Source organism: Ochotona princeps, chromosome 3 (assembly GCF_030435755.1).
Source record: "Ochotona princeps isolate mOchPri1 chromosome 3, mOchPri1.hap1, whole genome shotgun sequence".
Classification (NCBI taxonomy): domain Eukaryota; kingdom Metazoa; phylum Chordata; class Mammalia; order Lagomorpha; family Ochotonidae; genus Ochotona; species Ochotona princeps.
The window spans coordinates 22,473,574-22,491,998 of NC_080834.1; the positions used below are offsets into that span (position 1 = coordinate 22,473,574).

The 18,425-nt window shown below is 40.5% G+C and overlaps 1 protein-coding gene across 2 annotated transcripts in view; it reads right to left on the bottom strand.

The window, feature by feature from the left end:
* The window catches only part of ZBBX (zinc finger B-box domain containing), an 89,374-nt gene that overhangs the window by 39,180 nt on the left and 31,769 nt on the right, over positions 1 to 18,425 (bottom strand). For both annotated transcript variants that reach the window (XM_058661181.1, XM_058661180.1), the window contains exons 7-10: positions 15,072 to 15,212; positions 8,561 to 8,726; positions 3,787 to 3,907; positions 392 to 501 (exon numbers count right to left, since the gene is read on the bottom strand). In XM_058661181.1, coding sequence (XP_058517164.1) covers positions 392 to 501; positions 3,787 to 3,907; positions 8,561 to 8,726; positions 15,072 to 15,212 — 538 coding nt within the window. The remainder of the gene's footprint in view (positions 1 to 391; positions 502 to 3,786; positions 3,908 to 8,560; positions 8,727 to 15,071; positions 15,213 to 18,425) is intronic.

Genomic DNA, 18,425 nt, shown 5'->3' on the forward strand with positions numbered 1-18,425 from the left:
GCGCACCGGCCGTTTGCGGCTCACTTGGGGAGTGAATCATGGGACGGAAGATCTTCCTCTCTGTCTCTCCTCCTCTCTGTATATCTGACTTTGTAATAAAAATAAGTCTTAAAAAAAAAAAAAAAGAAATAGCCATCCTGTGTCTTCATGCAATAACATAACTACCATGCCAGATCCCAAAACATATATTTCTTCGAATTTAATTTTTAAGTGAAACTATTTAAATTCAAGTGAAGTAAATCTACAAAAGAGTGTACGCTTTTTATCCGCAGATACAGTTACAAGATCCAGTTGAGACTAATACAATAAAACAAAGGTAGATAGTAACTAAAACTTGGTGTATAAATTGGCATTCATCAATTTGAAAATATCAAACCAAAGCTTGACTGACCATCTCCGTCTTCATCATTTTCCATCTGAGGACACTGTACCTCCCCAGAGGTTGCACACAGGGCTGTAAATGTACCAGGAACCATGCTAAGACGCCGCTCCGGCGGAGTTCTACAAAACAGGAAAGCAGCAATTCAAAACCCGACACGCATCACTTCAACTGCCCCGTGAAAGATCTTGCTTTCTTTGTCAAATGGGTGAGCATACAAAATCAACCATGAAACTTTATTGGGTCTTTAACTCATGAAAAGAAATAGGATGGTGTAACAGAATATTAATATATTAAAAATCTGTAAATTAACTAAACATCACAAAAGATTCTTAAATGACACATACAATTTTTTTCTTAAGATGAAAGTAAAAGTTATAAGGTAGTACTCCCTGAAAAAACGTGTAAACCCATGAAACCTGCTATATTATTGACAACCCTTAACAGACAATTTCTAAGGGAACCTGAAAATGCTCATAGGTTGAAACACTACCACAAGATACATGGGAGGACCTTCAGCATCTGTCATACAGTAACTAACAAAAGTTGTTGAAACTCTTTAACAACGTAGATTAATATAGATCAAGACCAAAATCACAAACAAGCTGTAGTGACATCATAATCTCACCATATATGAGACAGACATATCCTGCCTTTGGCATTCTTACAAAAAAGATTTTTTTTAATTTTAGTTTAGTTTTTATTTGAAAGGCAGAGTTAGAGAGAAATATATATTCCACCTGAAGATTCACTGCGCAAGTGGTCACAATGGCTGGAGATGAGCTGAAAAGAAGCCAGGAGTTCTCCCAGGTCTCCCTTGTGGATACATGGGCCCATGGACTTAACCATACTCTGCTGCTTTCCCAGGTCATAATCAGGGAGCTGAACTGGAAGTGGAGAAACCAATACTCGAACGGCGCCCTTATGGGATGCCAGTGACATAGGCATAAGCATAGTCTGCCATGCCATAGTGCCAGCCCCAACCCATTGATAATTTTACTCAAAGCGTGTAAGGGCAGTCTAATGATGAAAAGAAGAATACATATGACAGGACCCAAATGTACAGATTCAGTGAAACATCTGGCAAATATATTTCAAAATATTGAGGTCATATCAAACAGAAAGGCTGAATAACTGAAACAGAAATGGAAACAAAACAAGATATGGAAACAACCCAGACACCTACTGAAAGAGGAACGGATGGAGAAACCAAGGCACATCTATGCAATACTCCTCAGCCATCAAAAGTAATGAAATTCTACCCTTTCTTACAAAATGGTCCTGACTAGACACCATTATGCTTGGTGAAGGAAGTCAGTGCCAGAAGGATAAATATCATATGTCCTCTTTGATATAAAGCAACCTTCATACAAAGCATAAGATAAACACATATATAGGTACACATGCACATGTATATATACTGAGAAGTGAAGACACAGTGCACCTTACATCTCTGCCCCTAACGTAAGATGGACTCCAATGAAACCGCTACATATATCTTAACAGGAAGATGCTGGACTTTCTACCATTGTCTATACTTACGACATCAGAATACACTCATATAGGAGAATGATGCACTTGTGACTGTTGCTGGAAGACAATTCTATTGTAATAACACAGGGAGAATCAGTGTGGGGGAAGGGCAATGAGGAGGGTGGAAAGAAAAATCCCTGTGCCTAAAGAGCTGCATAATGAAAAATAAAAATTTAATTAAAATAATTTAAAAATTGATGAAATATCTAATTAGATGAGATTAGATTGGATTCTCAAACAAGATAAGGGGCATCAGTGGAAAGATTGGCAAATCGATGTCTTATCCGGGATTACTTTGCCAATGTCAGCTCCTTGGTTTTGATAAATGCATCACAGCTGTGTAAGATGTTCGGTCACCGAAATCTGAGTGAATGATACCTTGGAATTCTTTGTATTACATTGAAAATCTACTGTATATTTTGTGTCATAATTTTAAATGCTTAAAACTTGCTGTATTAAAAAGCAGTTGAAAGCATGATATAGATATTAATCTTTCAACCAGAAGTATTAACGGAGATAAGAGAGCTAGCTTTCAGAATCTGAAGAGATTACACGAAGAGGAAAAAAAACAGATTTGTTCAATATGGGTTTTCTTACTGGCATGCTAGAGAATGAAGCTTAGAAGCCAGCTAGAGACAGATTATGGCCTCCTGGGAGATGTCCTACTAGGCAGAATATTCTGAAGATGGAATGCCTGCTCACAGGAGAGTGTTGTGTGCCTGAAGAAAAGCGAGGACTCCGTGACCACTCCTCAGGCACGCTGTAGAGAGTTCTTCCACCTGTGTACGCCTCGAAACTGAACCCAGGTGGGAGCACCCTCTGCAGAAGGCCGCCTGGGAGCTATTACAAGCTCAGGAGTGCACTCATCCTGGCCCTACTTCAGGTCTACTGAGCAAGAATCTGTGAGTTGGCAACTTCTCCAGGTGCTTGGCAGAAAAGCGCCATGTGGGCAGCTCTGCTGTATGGAAGCCTGAGATTGTGGCTTTTGAAGACTCCTCCAGTGGCCGGCTTTTGTCATGGTGGTCAGGACGTCACCTCGGATGTCCATGGTCACATCTGTGTGCGTGGGTTCAAGTCCCGACTCCTCTCCCGACTCTAGTTTTCTGCTAATGTACGTCCTGGCAGGGACACAGCCAGTATTCAAGATCTTGGGTCCCTGCTACCAGTGTCAGAGACCCGGGCTGGAACTCAGGCTTTTGGTCTCAGCTTTGCTTGGCTATAGATGTTCCAAGCACTTGGACGGGACATCTCTGCCTGTCCCTGCCTCTCTTTCTCTGTGTGTTTCTCTGCCTTTCAAATAAAAAAAAAATTACAAAGAAAACATAATAATTAATGTATCTCCCAAATCTGAGAATCTATAGACCTTATCTAATAAAATTATGATGGCTATATTTTATACTCATGTATAATTTTGGTTTAACATCATAATACTTTACTTTCCAACTAATTTATGAAGTAGTAGGTCTAATGATATAATCTTTGACTAAAATATCTTTGATCGCTATTAAAGGTCTGATTATCTCAAAAGTAGATTCTGAATTGTTATCTCAAATACTTAGGCTAATGTAAAAATGCTGACAGCAATATAATCTCATTTATCACTCTGTTTTTCCTGTTTAAGTTTTGTACCATTTTGTGCTTTTCCCCTACATATTTCTATTTCTCAAGGCAAATTCTAAATTAGTGAGGCATTACAAATAAAAATAGAATTAAAATTCTCAGAACAGTAGAAGCTTTAGAGGGATTTAATACTGCCTTAAATTACTTATGCAAATATGAAAATATAAAGTTGCTACCAAAGTCATGTCATATAAGCAAGAAACATAAACAGCTTTAATGTTTGCTAATAATATTAATAACAATTCAAAAACTACCTCCTGTGTTTTTTAAGCCAGAGTTTTTCCATGTAGGACAGACTGTCTTCTTTAAATTCTATATGAAGTGGTTCTCTCCAAATTTTCAGAGTAGTTTGTACTTCACATTCTTCCAGTGAGTCTATAAAAATCAATATAACGTAACTGTGCGAGTTAAAGCAAGCACGGGTATAAGTTACTCCACCTTCTACATCTCCCCCAAAATACAGAACTCACCATTCTGAAGCACATGATTTGATATCTATTTGAGCAATGAATTATGATTTAAATAGTACTAAGTATTAAAAAATGATAATCTACTGATTATTTTGTTGAGTGTTCTCTTCAATAATCTCTTAAAACAAAAGCCTCTTACTATTCACATGGGTTTGTTTTTTTTTTTATTTTAAAGCAGCAGATTTTTAAGTGAAAATGAAAACTACAAAACTTCTTGAACATTCTGTAAATGCCTGCATTCAGGAAGCCACAAATTAAAGCCACTGCCAGTAATATCTGCACATGGTGGGAAACAGCAACCACGTAGTAAGTATGAGACTCAAGGAGACAGTGGTCCTCCTGAGTCAAGATCAACATAGGGGTTTATTTCTAGATGATCAAGAGATGACTGAAGTACTATTAAATTAATGTCACTATTCAGATATCCTCAAAGTGAACGGAACCTTCTAAGAGAAGGCAGCATAAATCCAGGATTTACAGGAGAGAGAAACGGGAAGAATAAAGACAGAAAAATTATGTTTTTGAATGTGAAAACTAGAACATACCCCAATCTCATAATGTGGACTTCATCATTAGTTTCTGTTTGCACCCAAACACTAAACAACAAATATTAAGAGTAGTCATTCTATCTATAGTCTTTCCAAACAGAGACTATATTAAAAAAAAAAAAAAGGATAAAATTCAGAGAAAAACCAAATAAAATCCACTAAACTGAAGCCTTCACTGAGTCTTCCTTCTCACTGTTCACAAAGTGTTAATATGAAAGATGCGAGGGAGAAAAAGAAAGGAAACAAACAGAAAACAGGATTCCCTTTGTCCCCTACCCTTGTCGAGGCCACTGTCGCAGTGCCAAGGGCACAGCTGCAAATCTACAAGGATATTAGAGCCGATGGTCTGGGACTCACTTTTCCCTCATTGCCAATGTCACACACTCACGACACAACGATGGGAGGCGGCCTGGGGTTAATTTGCTTGTGAATAGATTGATAACTAAATAGATTGGTGATATTTCTAGGAGGATAACATTTAGTAGTGTATTACATTTAGCAAGGTAGCTCTTATTTAGTATGCTTATCAGCAAACAGATTATATGAATATTTGCAGCAGAGCTCATGGGAACTGCCACAAAAGCCATATCATTTGGGTTTTGATTTTCCTTTTGCTTCATGCTTTGGTGGCTACCTTTTGTGAACAGTGCGAAATTCTCATGGATAACTGATACTTTCCTTAATAAAAAGTCCTCAAGTGAAAGTATGCCTATAGTGTTTGGAGGACAAGCAGGAGGCCAGGGTGGCAGGAATCAGTCTAGGGTGAGGGTGACAGGTTTGAAGGTCCCTGAAAGCAGATCTGTGGAAGGAAGGCTGTTCTGAGAAGTGCTGCCAACAGAAGTGGAAGATCTCTTCATTCTAAAGCAACAGCACAGGGAGTGGGAGACCGTCCCTGTTCAGTGTGCTGTGTCTCCAACTGCCAAACCCAGCAAGAACTCACAGGGCAGGTCTCACCACTTTGTTAGTGCAGCCAGTTTCCATCCAAACAGTACCGCCAGATAAAGGAGCAGTAGGATTGCCCTCTCGTGTTCCAGATACAAGCCATCTTTTCTGGATTATGCAGAAGTGACCCTTGCATCCAACGGTAGTTGTGCTCCACCAACATGGGCAGTAAGCTGCACCTTCCCCATTCTTATTATTAATTCAGTGATAATAAGGTTCAGCAGCCAAGGTGGTAATCCTAACAGCTGATTTCATGAGAACATAACTAGAGCTTTATAGGATATAAAGCATCCTGTAGGAAAAGTACCTCGATTTCACAAGGCAGTGTCTTCTGGTCTGAGTCACGTTGGCCCTTCAAGAGGCCCATTCCCTAAACCCAGTAAGCAAGCTAGCTCTAGATAATGTTGCCGATGGTAAAATAGCAGATTCCTTAGTGGGGATTGTACCTTTTTCACGATAAAATGAATGTCCTGGTCTAAGGTACTGTTGAATAAGACATCGTGGTGATTAAATAAAATCCTTCTGGCACACTGTAGGAAGAAAAAGCAACTTCTGTATGAAACCTCTAGCTAGTCCCATAAAAACCCATGTGTCCCGAGTCCATGATGGAAAGAATCTAATTTAATGATCCTGGGAAGATATCTTGGCTCACTAACTCTCTCAAGCATCATGTTGTCAATCTAACGTATAAAGATTACCAAGCATGCAACAGTAAAACAAACACATTCCTTGCAGCATACTCAATGCTGGAAAGCAGGGGAGTTCAGGCAGGTATGGAGTGAGCTTAGAAAGGTACAAAAGGCAGATTTTTATTCTATCCTAGGAAAAATAAACTTTTCTGATTCCTTTTACTGATGGAAATAGAACAGAAAAGAATTTGTTAGGTCAGGAACCAAACAAAACACAGCCTGCAAGCCAGATCTGACCAGGGGCACCTTTTGCACAACCTGAGAAATAAGCATAGTTGTTATGTTTGCAATGATTAAGAAATATGTGAAGTTCAAACTTCTGTGTTCATAACTTTTTACTGAAACACAGTCATGAATTTACTTATTGTCTGTGACTCTGTTCATGCAACAATGGCCAGACGGAGTGGAAGAGTTGTCTGAAATACTCTGAAAAGGCTAAAATATTTATCATCCAGATTTAAAAAGGCTACCAGGTTCTCTGGGTCTGTTACAACTATTGTCAATCTCAAAGCAACTGCGATTTGTACGATGGTAAACAACCAAGCTGCTGGCAAAACCGTCAGTCTCTGCCCCCACTGCCTTTCGTTTCAAATGACAAGTTAAACAGGAATATTTCCAAGCAGTTTCCCTCTATATTTCAGCCATTTGATTAATGCATTGATCTCTATAATTTCCAGAAATACAATATTGCTAGTAGAGGAAAGCCACAATAAACCCATTTGAGGATTCCTGTGCTTAACTGCTTGGTAAGGTGAGGGTACTCTGTGTTAGGGTGGTGGGCAGGCAAGGGGGAGGGAGAGGGGCTGTCTGGAAGGAGAAGACAGAGCTGCACCTGGGGGGCTTTTTGTCACTCAGGTGATCCTGCAAGGTGTGGGGGTGGAGATTGGGAGGGATTGAGGGCAGTTCCCAGATTGGTGCCTGCGACTGTCACAGGCGATTGCCTAAGGCTGATTGGTAAGTGGGCGGCGTTGGGGGAGGGGCTGGGAGATTGGGGGTGGGATTCTCAGGTGAAATGGCTGATTGGTGGACAACTGGAACTGGCATGAATTTCGTGATGTGAGCTGTGAGCAAGAGGAAAGGGTGCCGGGTCAAGGGTGGAATATTCGAGTAACTCCTTACTCTCTGGACCTACAAAGCTGAAGAAACAGAAAGCATGGAGAGGCAGTCATCCGCTACACCTCCTGTGAGCAGGACTAACTCAGCTGCCGTCGGGAAGACTGAGCTAACATTCCTCAGGCGCTTCTGAGAAAAGCCATCGCTGAGATGCTGTTCCTACATGTACACATGTAATGTGTAGTTCAAGGTCACTGTGCAAGCACACCAATGCCTAAGATGGCCCTTGTAACTTTTTTTAAAACATCGAGGACTCTAAGTCAGGACATTTAGAGTACAGCAGAGCATTGACACGAGGTGACAGAAGAATTCACATTTCTACAGACAGCTATTTGTATGCATATGTGAATACAAATGCATAAAAGTAAAATTGTAAATATACGGCACAAAATCCCCCAAAGAGAGCCAAGGTAAACACCGGGTTACACACCACAAGTCTGACAAGCATTGATGAAGTTGGTGTGACATGACTGTGACAGTACAGGGAAACATTTAGCTGTCATTGAGAAGACGCCATGTGATACCCTGGCATCAGGAATTACACTGTGTGATAAAGGAGAAAGAAGAATTCCTTCACCGGAAATGAATGAAATGGAAACAGTAAAACTGGCTGCGTCTGGAAAGTCAGTGACATGATTCAAATTTATTATCTGATATTTCCTTTTCAATAGAAAATGCTTGGACCACCCTAAAATACTCAGAGCAATAAAAGTAATAATCGAATATGCTAATACTAAATGATTTCTTTCAAGAGATACTGGAAAACTTATTACACAATTACTGTACGTTTCAGTCACTTAGATGTTTAGTTTTTAGAATACATAAGTGAAAATTACCAAGAAAGCTAAAATCAAGAAATAGTTTTCCCAAAAGGAAAAAAAACCTACCATCTCCTGCAAAAGTCCACACTAGTCACCAAAATCATGATTTTCAAGAAACACATAAACAGATGCTCCCATTGTACGTGTTACGGATAAGCAATAGACATGCTGAGAGAAATACCACGCCAAGAACAGAGGAGCTGACAAAATCCAACACTCCATCCATTCTGCTGTCTGAATTTACATGGCGAACAATGCAGGGAGCGCCTGCTCGGTTCTGGTTTGGACATGAACTAACTCCCAAGTGCTCCTGCCTGGTACTGCTGTGAGGAGTCAGAGCGCGGTTGCTCCAATGCTTATAGTGTTTCCACATGCAAGTACATTCCAGGTATTGAGATAAATTCATTCTTCTTTTACAGCATTTGTGTTTTCAAGCTAGCCGTACCTGCCTTTGGTAAGTTCTGTCTCTCCTCTTCGTGACTGCCAGCTCTCCACTGACGTAAGGCTTCCTGAAATGACTGGGCGGAAGCCGCTTCGCTGAACGAGCCTTCCAGCAAGAGCTTCTCTCCCGGACTTGTACATTCTGTTCTTTTCCCTACTGCAACGTCTACCTAAAACAAAAAACAGGTGATTAAATTTCAAGTTTGTAAAACGTGCAGATAGGAGTATTTATTAGTCATTATGAACCACACACTTTTAAGAATGTCGTTGCCATGTGTTTATCGGGGGCTTGCATTGTAGCACAGGGAGTTAAGCCACCTTCGGCAGCATCAGCATCCCATGGGGCACCAGTTCAAGTCCCAGCTACTTTGCTTCAGATCCAGCTCCCAATTATTGTACCTGGGGAAGTGGTAGGGTACAGCTCAAATGACTGGGGCCTTTACACACATGTAGGACACTCAGAATAAGCTGCTGGCTTCTGGCTTGGCCATTTGGGAGTAAAGCAATAGTTGGAAGATATTATACTCTCTTTTTCTGTTCTTCTCTCTCTCCCTCCCTCCCTCCTTCCCTCTCTCCCTTTCTCTCTGTATTGCTCTCACGCAAATAAATGCTTTCAAAAGTTGTGTTTATGTTTTTACATGTTTCTTTAAGATCATGAGTAACTAAAATGCGTTCAGAAATTATCGAAACAAGAGCCTGATGACTTATTATGCTACTCACTGGTGCTCTCACCTTGAAGTTGCAATAGCGTAGTCTCCAGCCTTTCTGCTTCCCCAGTCTCCTGTTCCCTGTCGCTTCCCCACATCAGCAAGAACAGGGTTTGCTTTGTTCGTCTCTTTTACGTAAATTTGAGAATGTCACTATTGCACACAAACTCTATGAAACCCCAAGTTCCAACTAGGATATGTAGCAACCTACACAACTTTGGGGTGTCCTGCCTTGGAGTTCCTCTCCTTTCTCCTCTCCAGTCCCCTTCCAGCACCTCCACTCCTCAGGGCCTTGCGCCAGTGATGCTCGAAGCCTGCAGTCAGCCTTCCCTGCGTCTTCATCCAGCCCTTGCTCATGTTTCACTCTCTGTTTCAAAATCATCTAAATACAATACTCCCAGGTTCCCTACAATAAGAGTTTTTATCATCCTTTAGGTTTTCCCCTGAACGTGTTTGCTCATGCTTGATTATTGCCCATTAGAAGAAACCAGAAGTCCCAGAGGCTGTGGAACTGTGTGATAAAATTAATCAATTCTGTATCATAGAATTAATTCATTAAACTAATAGACGATAATGAAAAAGGGGATTCTGTCTTTTACCTCCCTGCAAAAAGCAGTACCTCACGTAAATGAAGTACTCATTGAAAGTCAACTGGATAAATAGATGCCATCCGAAATCAGAAAACAAAATGAAGGAAGGACTCAGCAATAATCAGTGAAACAGAAAAATAAATCCACCAAATTAAGAAATGCAAACAAAATAAAATTTACACCAGTGGCTAAGATTGTCAAGTGTGGATTATTTTTACTGATCAAACTCCTCAATTTCCAATGTGCATCTTTAAGACACAAAAAAAGATTAAGTCTAAGTTCAGCCCTTATCTGAAAATAGGATTTTTCCAACTATTAGAAACCACTGAGACTACATTGTTAAAGAAATGTTAAATCTAAGCAGGGTGTATTGGAGAGCTTGTTTGACACTAGACGGTGTGTGAGCTACTCTCACACCCAGGCTAGCACGCACACACACACACACACACACACACACACACCAAAAACAGGTGCAGCTGAACCAGGCTCCGAAAGGGAAAATAAGAATTGTGCTTAAAACTGTATTTATGAAACAAGAGAAATTTATTTTCTTTTCATTATTTTTAAAGGAAATAAAGAACATTTAAAATGTAAGAATTCCATAGGCAAAAAATTTTAAGGGCACTAGTGCAGAGCAGGGGAATCAGACACGCGCTATGAGTCCACCGGCACCGTGGGATGCACAGAGCTGGGGGCAGAAGCGTACTGACACAACAGCACACCAAGAACGACAGCGTATGGGCGAGAAGGCAGACAAGCAGATCATGAAGGACCTGCTGCCACACAGAAACTCAAGGCAGAAAGCAACAAAACCAAACATTAACAAGTTAACAACAGCATGGAACACAGATGAACAGTGGATTTTTATTCAAGAAAGCAATTAAAATGATACAGCCATTTGGCCCTATCAACCAACTTTAAAAATGTGTAATCCTTTCACCTAGCAACTTCAGAATTCTATTTTATTAATATGCGTGCAATTTTTTTCAAAGTTAGTCTATATTTTCATTTATGCTGGCACAAAAGCAACATAAATATTCATCAGCGGTAATTAGATACTTTAAAAGATCATTTTACATTCAATAAATGCAGCATTTTATTCTACATTTAATGGGAAGGTTTCGGAATACACTTATATGAAATAGTGTTGCGTGCATAAAGCATGTTTATAGATCAATATGTGAAGTATATAAGATTTGGATACAGAAATGCAAACATAGAAAACCAAAAGTGTTGACTAAGTCCTACAAGAGGAAAGAAAAAAGGCAGCTGCTTTATAACCTTGTTAGTCTTAAAAAGAAAAAAGAAAAGCTAGCCACAGTTTACTGAAGTGAGCAAACATTCAGGAATATTTTTAGATGGTGACCGTGGTCTGCTGAGTTAGGGCCCCCGCCTCTGCTCATGGACTGACGCCCTAACCTCCGAAACCACATTTGGAGACGGCTCTATGAAGAGGTTAGGAGAGGAAGGGGTCACACAGGCAGAGCTTCATCCAACAGTCCCGGTTCATGCTCTGCTTCTCTTCTCTCCTGGTTTACACTCCCTTCACACACTCCTCCTCCGTGTTTGTGCAGACAAAAGGCCACGGAAGGACACAGCAGCAGTTAGCCACTTGGAAATAAAGACAAAGCGCCTCACCAGAAACTGAGTCTTCCAAATCCTTGATCTGAGACTTGCAGTCTACAACACTGTGACAAAGTAAATTTTGTTTAAAACATTCAGCCTGTGATATTCTATTAGGACAGATCAGGCAGACCAATACTGAGGAGGAGGAAAAAGGGTTGTAGAAAATAACCACTTTGAGGCCCAGCACAGAAGCCTAGAAGCTAAAGTTCTCACCTTGCATGTACCAGGGTCACATATGGACACCGGTTCATGTCCTAGCTGCTCTACTTCACATCCTGCTCCCTGATTGTGGCCTGGGAGGACAGTGGAGGATGGCCCAAAGTTTTGGCATCCTGCACCCAGAGGAAGCTCTTGGCTACTGGCTTCAGATCAGCTCAGCTCTGGCTGTTGCGGCCACATGGGGAGTGAACCTGCAGACAGATCTTTCTCTGTCTCTCCTTCTTCTCTCTGTAAATGACTTTCCAAAAGAAATAAATAAATCATAAAAAAAGAACTTCTTTTGTTTTCTTGGAAAGCTAGATGAGGTAACTCAAACAGTGACATCTAAAGGTTGGGGAAAAGAGAAGAGGCATTTTCCTTAGGGAAATTCAGTAGGAAAATTGTCATTGTGTCTATTATGCATGCTGCCGAAATACAAAATGGATTCCAGTAGCATTCTTTGGAAGGATACCTCCCACTGGCTGGAACCCATTCAAAAACCGTAAGTCACCATAGTTGGCACCATTGCAACTCTTCAAGCCATTAAAGTTCCGCGGATGTGTTCATTAAAAATGAGGTTCCTGGCCCTGGCATTTTGGCTAAGAGTACAGATGTTGTCTGAGTTCCCTGCATCACATACATAAGCACCCAAAACTCACGCTCTAGTCTATTGGAGACTCCCGTCCCGCAGAAGAAATCACCCAATACTCCAAGTTCTGATTCAAGAGCCACTTTATTCTTCCAACCAGTCCATTTCCCAGCCGGTCGACTTGACTTCTTCTTCCTCTTCTTCCTCTTCCTTCTCTCTGCTTCATTCCCCAGTCTCCTCGTCGCCCCCAGTCTTCTTCTGTCTGTCCATCATGCCATGTCCTCCATCTCTGTCCGTCCGTCCGTCTCCGTCCGTCTCCGCCCGTCTCTGTCCGTCTCCTTCTCTTCTTCCTGTTCTCTCTCTTCCTGAAACCCCCACCTCTTATATACAATCCCAATCCAATCAGCTAAAAGGTCACCGATGTACGCCGTGGGCAGACCAATCATAACTCTGATCACGCATACCACACGTGCCAAGCATGCAGCTACGGGCCAATCAGAAGGCACTTCCTGAAACCTGTGTACCGCCAAGCTCCGAGAGGAGGAGAGGTCTCAGGACCATCTTAGGGCACACGTGCAGCGTTCCCAACACTAGTCATGGCTCCAAACCACATATATCTACACACACCTCACATGGAAACTGAGCTCGACCATGAGACCTTAACAGGTCTGCAATTGGCCATAACACTGACCAATGAATTAATTATTTCAAATTAGCACAAGAGGCAGAAAGCCTACATAATATACATACAAGGTACTTCAAATATTTGCTTAAAAAAAACCAGAATGGAAAGGACAAGTTTATTTTGATGCAAACATCACTCAAATCCATGCATACTTCTTTATGTATCACATCTCGGTTACTCTTTTAAAGAGCTTTTTTATGCATGAATTTCAAAAGATTTTGCACCAAAAAAAAAAAAGATCTTATTCCATTTTCCGCAAACATTGTAAGAATTTATTGTAAGGATGAAAAACACAGCCTCCTCTCTAACTTTCTCATCAACTTATGTGTCCAGAAAAGGAACAACTCCTAGAAGAAGGTGTTAAGTAAATAATAGCCACTAATTTATCCCCCTTATTTTTACACAGGATAAATTAAAATGGAAAGTATCAAGAAGAAACTTCCTAAATCATAGCCTGAATTGCACTTACGTCCTACTACCAATGATATCTTGGGAAAGTTATTAAAAGAGTGCACTACCACCATCCTTGCTTCTAAGCAAACACAAAAGGAAGTAATGTGTGTCAAACAGTTAGGACAGCATCTGGCTGTCAGTATGACCATAATTAGCTAGCAGTCTGTACCCCGTCTGAGGATTCTTCACAAAGCACTCAGCAAATCTATCGAAGGTGAAAGCCGTGAGCATTGTGCTAATTTGCCTGGAAGATTCGCGCATAGTCCTTTCCCTGGAAAGGGATCCTCGAAGCATAGAGTTCGTTTAATGTATGTCTGTAAGCATGCATCAGAAATAACATTTAAAATCATCCCAAACTTGGGCTACCAGTTAGCAGTATGATCTTGTTTAGTTAGTCACTATTTCTGAACTACAGGAGAAAGAATGTGTAACATCTGCAAGAATGAAGATTTTAACACAGGCCAAAATCTGATGTCTGTTTGCTAGTAAAAATGCATTACAGATTGATTGTAAAAGTGTACACGTGAACTGACTAAAGCCTGTCCAGCACATTCTAAGATTGGTAGTCAAACTCAACATGTGCCAGAATTCGGCATGAGTCTGGTTTTATTTATTTAAAGATTTTATTTTCTTTTTATTGCAAAGTGGGATATACAGAGAAGAGGAGGGACAGAGAGGAAGATCTTCCATCTATTGATTAATTCCCCAAGCAGCTACAACAGCCGTAGCTGAGCCAATCTGAAGCCAGGAGCCCAGAGTCTCTTCCAGGTTTCCCACATGGGTGCGGGGTCCCAAAGTTTTGGCTGTCCTTGACTGCTTTCCCAGGCCACAAGCAAGGAGCTGGATGGGAAATGAAGCCACTGGGACACAAACCAGTGCCATATGGGATCCTAGCATGTGTAAGGCAAGGACTTTAGCCACTGGGCTACCGTGCTGGGCCCATGAGTCTGGGTTTAAATAGCCATAATTACTTGTCACCTAAAGTGCTTGGTAACATTTTGTATTTTTTTGTTCTCTGAGTCCAATATAAAAGTTTTAAATTGTATCACTGATTTTTTTTGTTTTCTTCGATTATCTGTTTAGTTTTGACATCTCAGAATTATCCAAAAAGCCAAGTGGTCAAAAGATCATTCATCAGAACATCAGTGTGTTCCTGTGTGGTGGTAAAGTGAGTAAAGCTACTGCTTGTGGTGTCGGCACCCTATATGGGTGTTAATTCAAGCCCGTACTATCCAACTTCTGCTCCAGCTCCCTGCTGATATTCCTGGGATGGGTCCTGCTAATGGGACTTGCAGACAGTGGGAGACTTGAAAGAAGCTCATTGGCTCCCAGCGTCACATTGACACAGAGTCAGAAATTTTCATCATTTGGGAAGTGAACAGTGCTGGAAGATTTCCTTTTCCCTGTGTCTCTTGTAAGTCTGGCTTTCAAATAACAAATTTTTAAAGAAAAAATAAAATTAGCATCAAATGGAAACCAAATACTCTAGTCAGAAGGATTTCCTAGGATTTCCTACAGTCAAGATATATTTGAATAACAAAAACCAAACCCTTATTTAATGATTTTGGGAAATACTCCGTAAAACTCTACAGCTCCAACTAAGGGTATGAGTAGTGACAGCCACAGTCCCCACAGGACACAGCGTTTTCTCTGTTCCTTCAGCTTACCGCAGAGCTGCCCCGATGCACAGGTGCGCGGGGTTCCTGCCGACCTCCAGGACTCTCTCCTATAGCAGTGTTCTCCAGAGCAGCTTCCTTTATGAACTGATGCGCTGCCTCCAACACACTGGATAATATTTGAGATTTTGCCTTTTTAAAAAAGGAAGAAAATATAATTAAAGAATCAAATATGTCAGTCTAAGTATTTTATTCCTAATATTTGATCCAATTTGCCATATTCAAAAGGAAAAATTGACATTTATCAATACAATAATCACAACTGCTCTCTACCAAAGGGACTAGTTAGGCACCATATGATGCTAAGCATCTTTAAAACATCACAACACGTAATCTCAAAGCACAACTCTTTGTATCGCTGCTGTAAAGATAAAGCAACTGAAGGTTGGAGAGTTTAAATACCCTGTCCTAAGCACCATGAGGAGTTACAGTCCAACTGGTAAGTGACCCCAGGCAACCCTCAAAGCCTTCGCATCAAGTATAACTCAGACACACAGAAGTGGTATTTTGTGAACATCACGACTGAAGCATGAAATACAGCTAATCTAAAAGAGGACAACTAAGCAGTACTGAGCAGTTCTTGGTGATAAAGCAACTGAGGAAAGTATACAGTATTTGGAAGTGTTCATCAACAGCTGTCTGTCCATGGTGGCCTAGTCAATGCCAGGTTGTTTCACCTTTCCCACCTGTGCCCCCGAGGTGACTCAGTGGGGTGTCTTCCCACCTGTGCCCCCCGAGGTGACTCAGTGGGGTGTCTTCCCACCTGTGCCCCTGCGGTGACTTGGAGGGGTGCCTTCACTCAGCTTTCCTGTCTGTCTGGAAGCTGCACCTTCCGCCCTCCGATTCCCGCTGCCTTACCCCACAGGCCCAGGAACGACTTGTGGAAGTACCCACACTCTGCACCTCCTTGATATCCTGAGCGCATCTGCTCTAGTCCTTATTGTATTGATGGTACATGACCTTTGGCTGTCACTCTGTTCCATCATTACATAGAAGGCCATGAAGTGAAAAGCGTTTTTTAAATCATTTTTATGATTGTCACAGTACCTGGGAAAACTGCAATTAGCGTAAAGTGTGGGGGCAGTGCAACCAAGACTTCAGCAGGATTTAGCATACTGCATGAGCTTGCCTCACACACCAAGGGAAGAACCTTGGAGGTTTATGAGGGCTTGGTATTAGGAAGACAAGCGTAGGCTTTATTTCTTTGCGAATGTCCTCAGCAAAAAAGACAAATTCAGGAAGGATAGGCGAGAATTACTTTGTCCTCTCCCTTGGGAATGTGACTACTTTAATTTTTAAGCTGGTTATCATTTTAAATAATAGACTTTACACTGAAACCTTCCCATTCAAGACCTTTTGTAAATGGATTAAGATTCCTCACAATCTGGTTCTGGAACGAATCAGTGAATATCAATTTACCTAGGCGCTGTTTTATACTGAGTTGGTAAACGGCCTATAAATAAAATGGCAGATGTGACCTACACACATAAATCGCCGTCTCTAACACATACAAGCCTTTGATGCTTGCTCCAAATCTTAACAATTATCAAAGGACCTGGCCGCCAAAACAAATTCAACCAATGCTAACACTTCACACTAGTAGAAATTTCTATATTTCAAGTAATGTTTTTAAAACAGAGTAATCTAAACTAAGCCTGAGTTGTAGATTTCCTTTTTAAAAAAATCTATCAATTACAAAGATAGTAACAACGTCTGCTTTTTATCTTATGTTTATAAAATATTGAAATCAATGGTGTTAACTGTTTATATTAAGATATTACACAAGTATGTATTTATTTCAGCAACACAAGCCAAATACTATTTCAACCTTCAAATGAAACCTGTTATCCATATTCCATTTGTTTTTATGTGGCCTATTAAATAACCTAGACTGGCAGAAAAATTTTAAACTTAGAGCCAAAAAGTATAAACAACAAAAATAAGTGATGGAATGCCATTCTACCTTAAGAAAACATGAAAGTCTTCCTAACTCATATGAAATAAATAAAATGCTGACACGTGGGGATGCTCTGTCCGGCACGTGTCACACAGTTAAACATCACCTTTCTCCATAGTAAGACTGTGTATGGACCTGCTGATTTTCACTAAGTTAAACAATTACACAAACAAAGCAGGTAATACCTAAGTAGCCTAAAAAATAAGCAAATAAAAAATTTAGAAAGCATATGTCAAAATCAAAAGGCTATAAAGGCTATAAATTGTTAGGAGTTAAAACAAAAACCTTTTTTTTTTCCTTCTGGCCTTAACCTCTTCTTTCCTGTTTCATATACATATGATACTTCATAACATGGAAATATGTTTTATCTTTGATTTTGTTGAATTATATTTAATTTTTAACAGGTTTGAGTATTTTTTTGGTTAACAAAAAAGCATAAATTTATAACAGTAAAACATGTAAACATGTGTAAAATTATAATATATATGCCATAATAATAAATTGCTACTCAGGGATTACATTTATGCATAATTTAGCTTTTGTTTGTTTTAACTTATTTGTATATTTAACTCAAATGTACAAAAATAAATCATATTTAAGTATGCTTCTAAGTTAACTATTATTAGCAATTTGGAAAATATTCACAAACAATTTGTCTATTTAGTAGACACATATATTTCACTCAGTAATAACAATGATCATTTCAAGTAGCAAATTAAAAATACTTTGCTATATTGAAATATATTGTTATATTTAAAATATACAGACACATAAATTAAGAACCATAATAGTGGCTTATATCTATTACCGGGTACTTCCACGTGGAACTGTGCTAACCTGCCAGAACCATGAATGGGTGCTTGGGTCCTGGGCCCCAGTCCCACTGCTGGAACTATGCTACCATGCTGGAACCGTGAATAGTTGCTTGGGTCCTGGGCCCCAGTCCCACTGCTGGAACTATGCTACCATGCTGGAACCGTGAATGGGTGCTTGGGTCCTGGGACCCCAGTCCCACTGCTAAAGGCTGACAAGCACTCTGGACTAAGAATCAGCTCTGTGGTGAACCTTGCACCACTCCAAACTCATACTGCTTCAGAATCTTTCCAATGTGACCCATGTGCATGCATGCTTGCCCCCTCCCCACTGCCAGAGACCCTCATCCCAACCCATGCAACCCCATGAGTACTGTGAACAAGCACTGCATAGCCCGCTGTCTCTGGGGATTACAGCAGAACAAGCTGAGAGTTTTTAGGTGTACAAGCAGAGTTAGAGCTAACTTGGCCCACCAAACTGATGCTAAAAACATACCTTGAGGGGCAAAAGTCACCCTCTAAAACAACACAGAAAAGTGACTTTCCAGGGGCAAGTATTAATGTACGAACATAAAA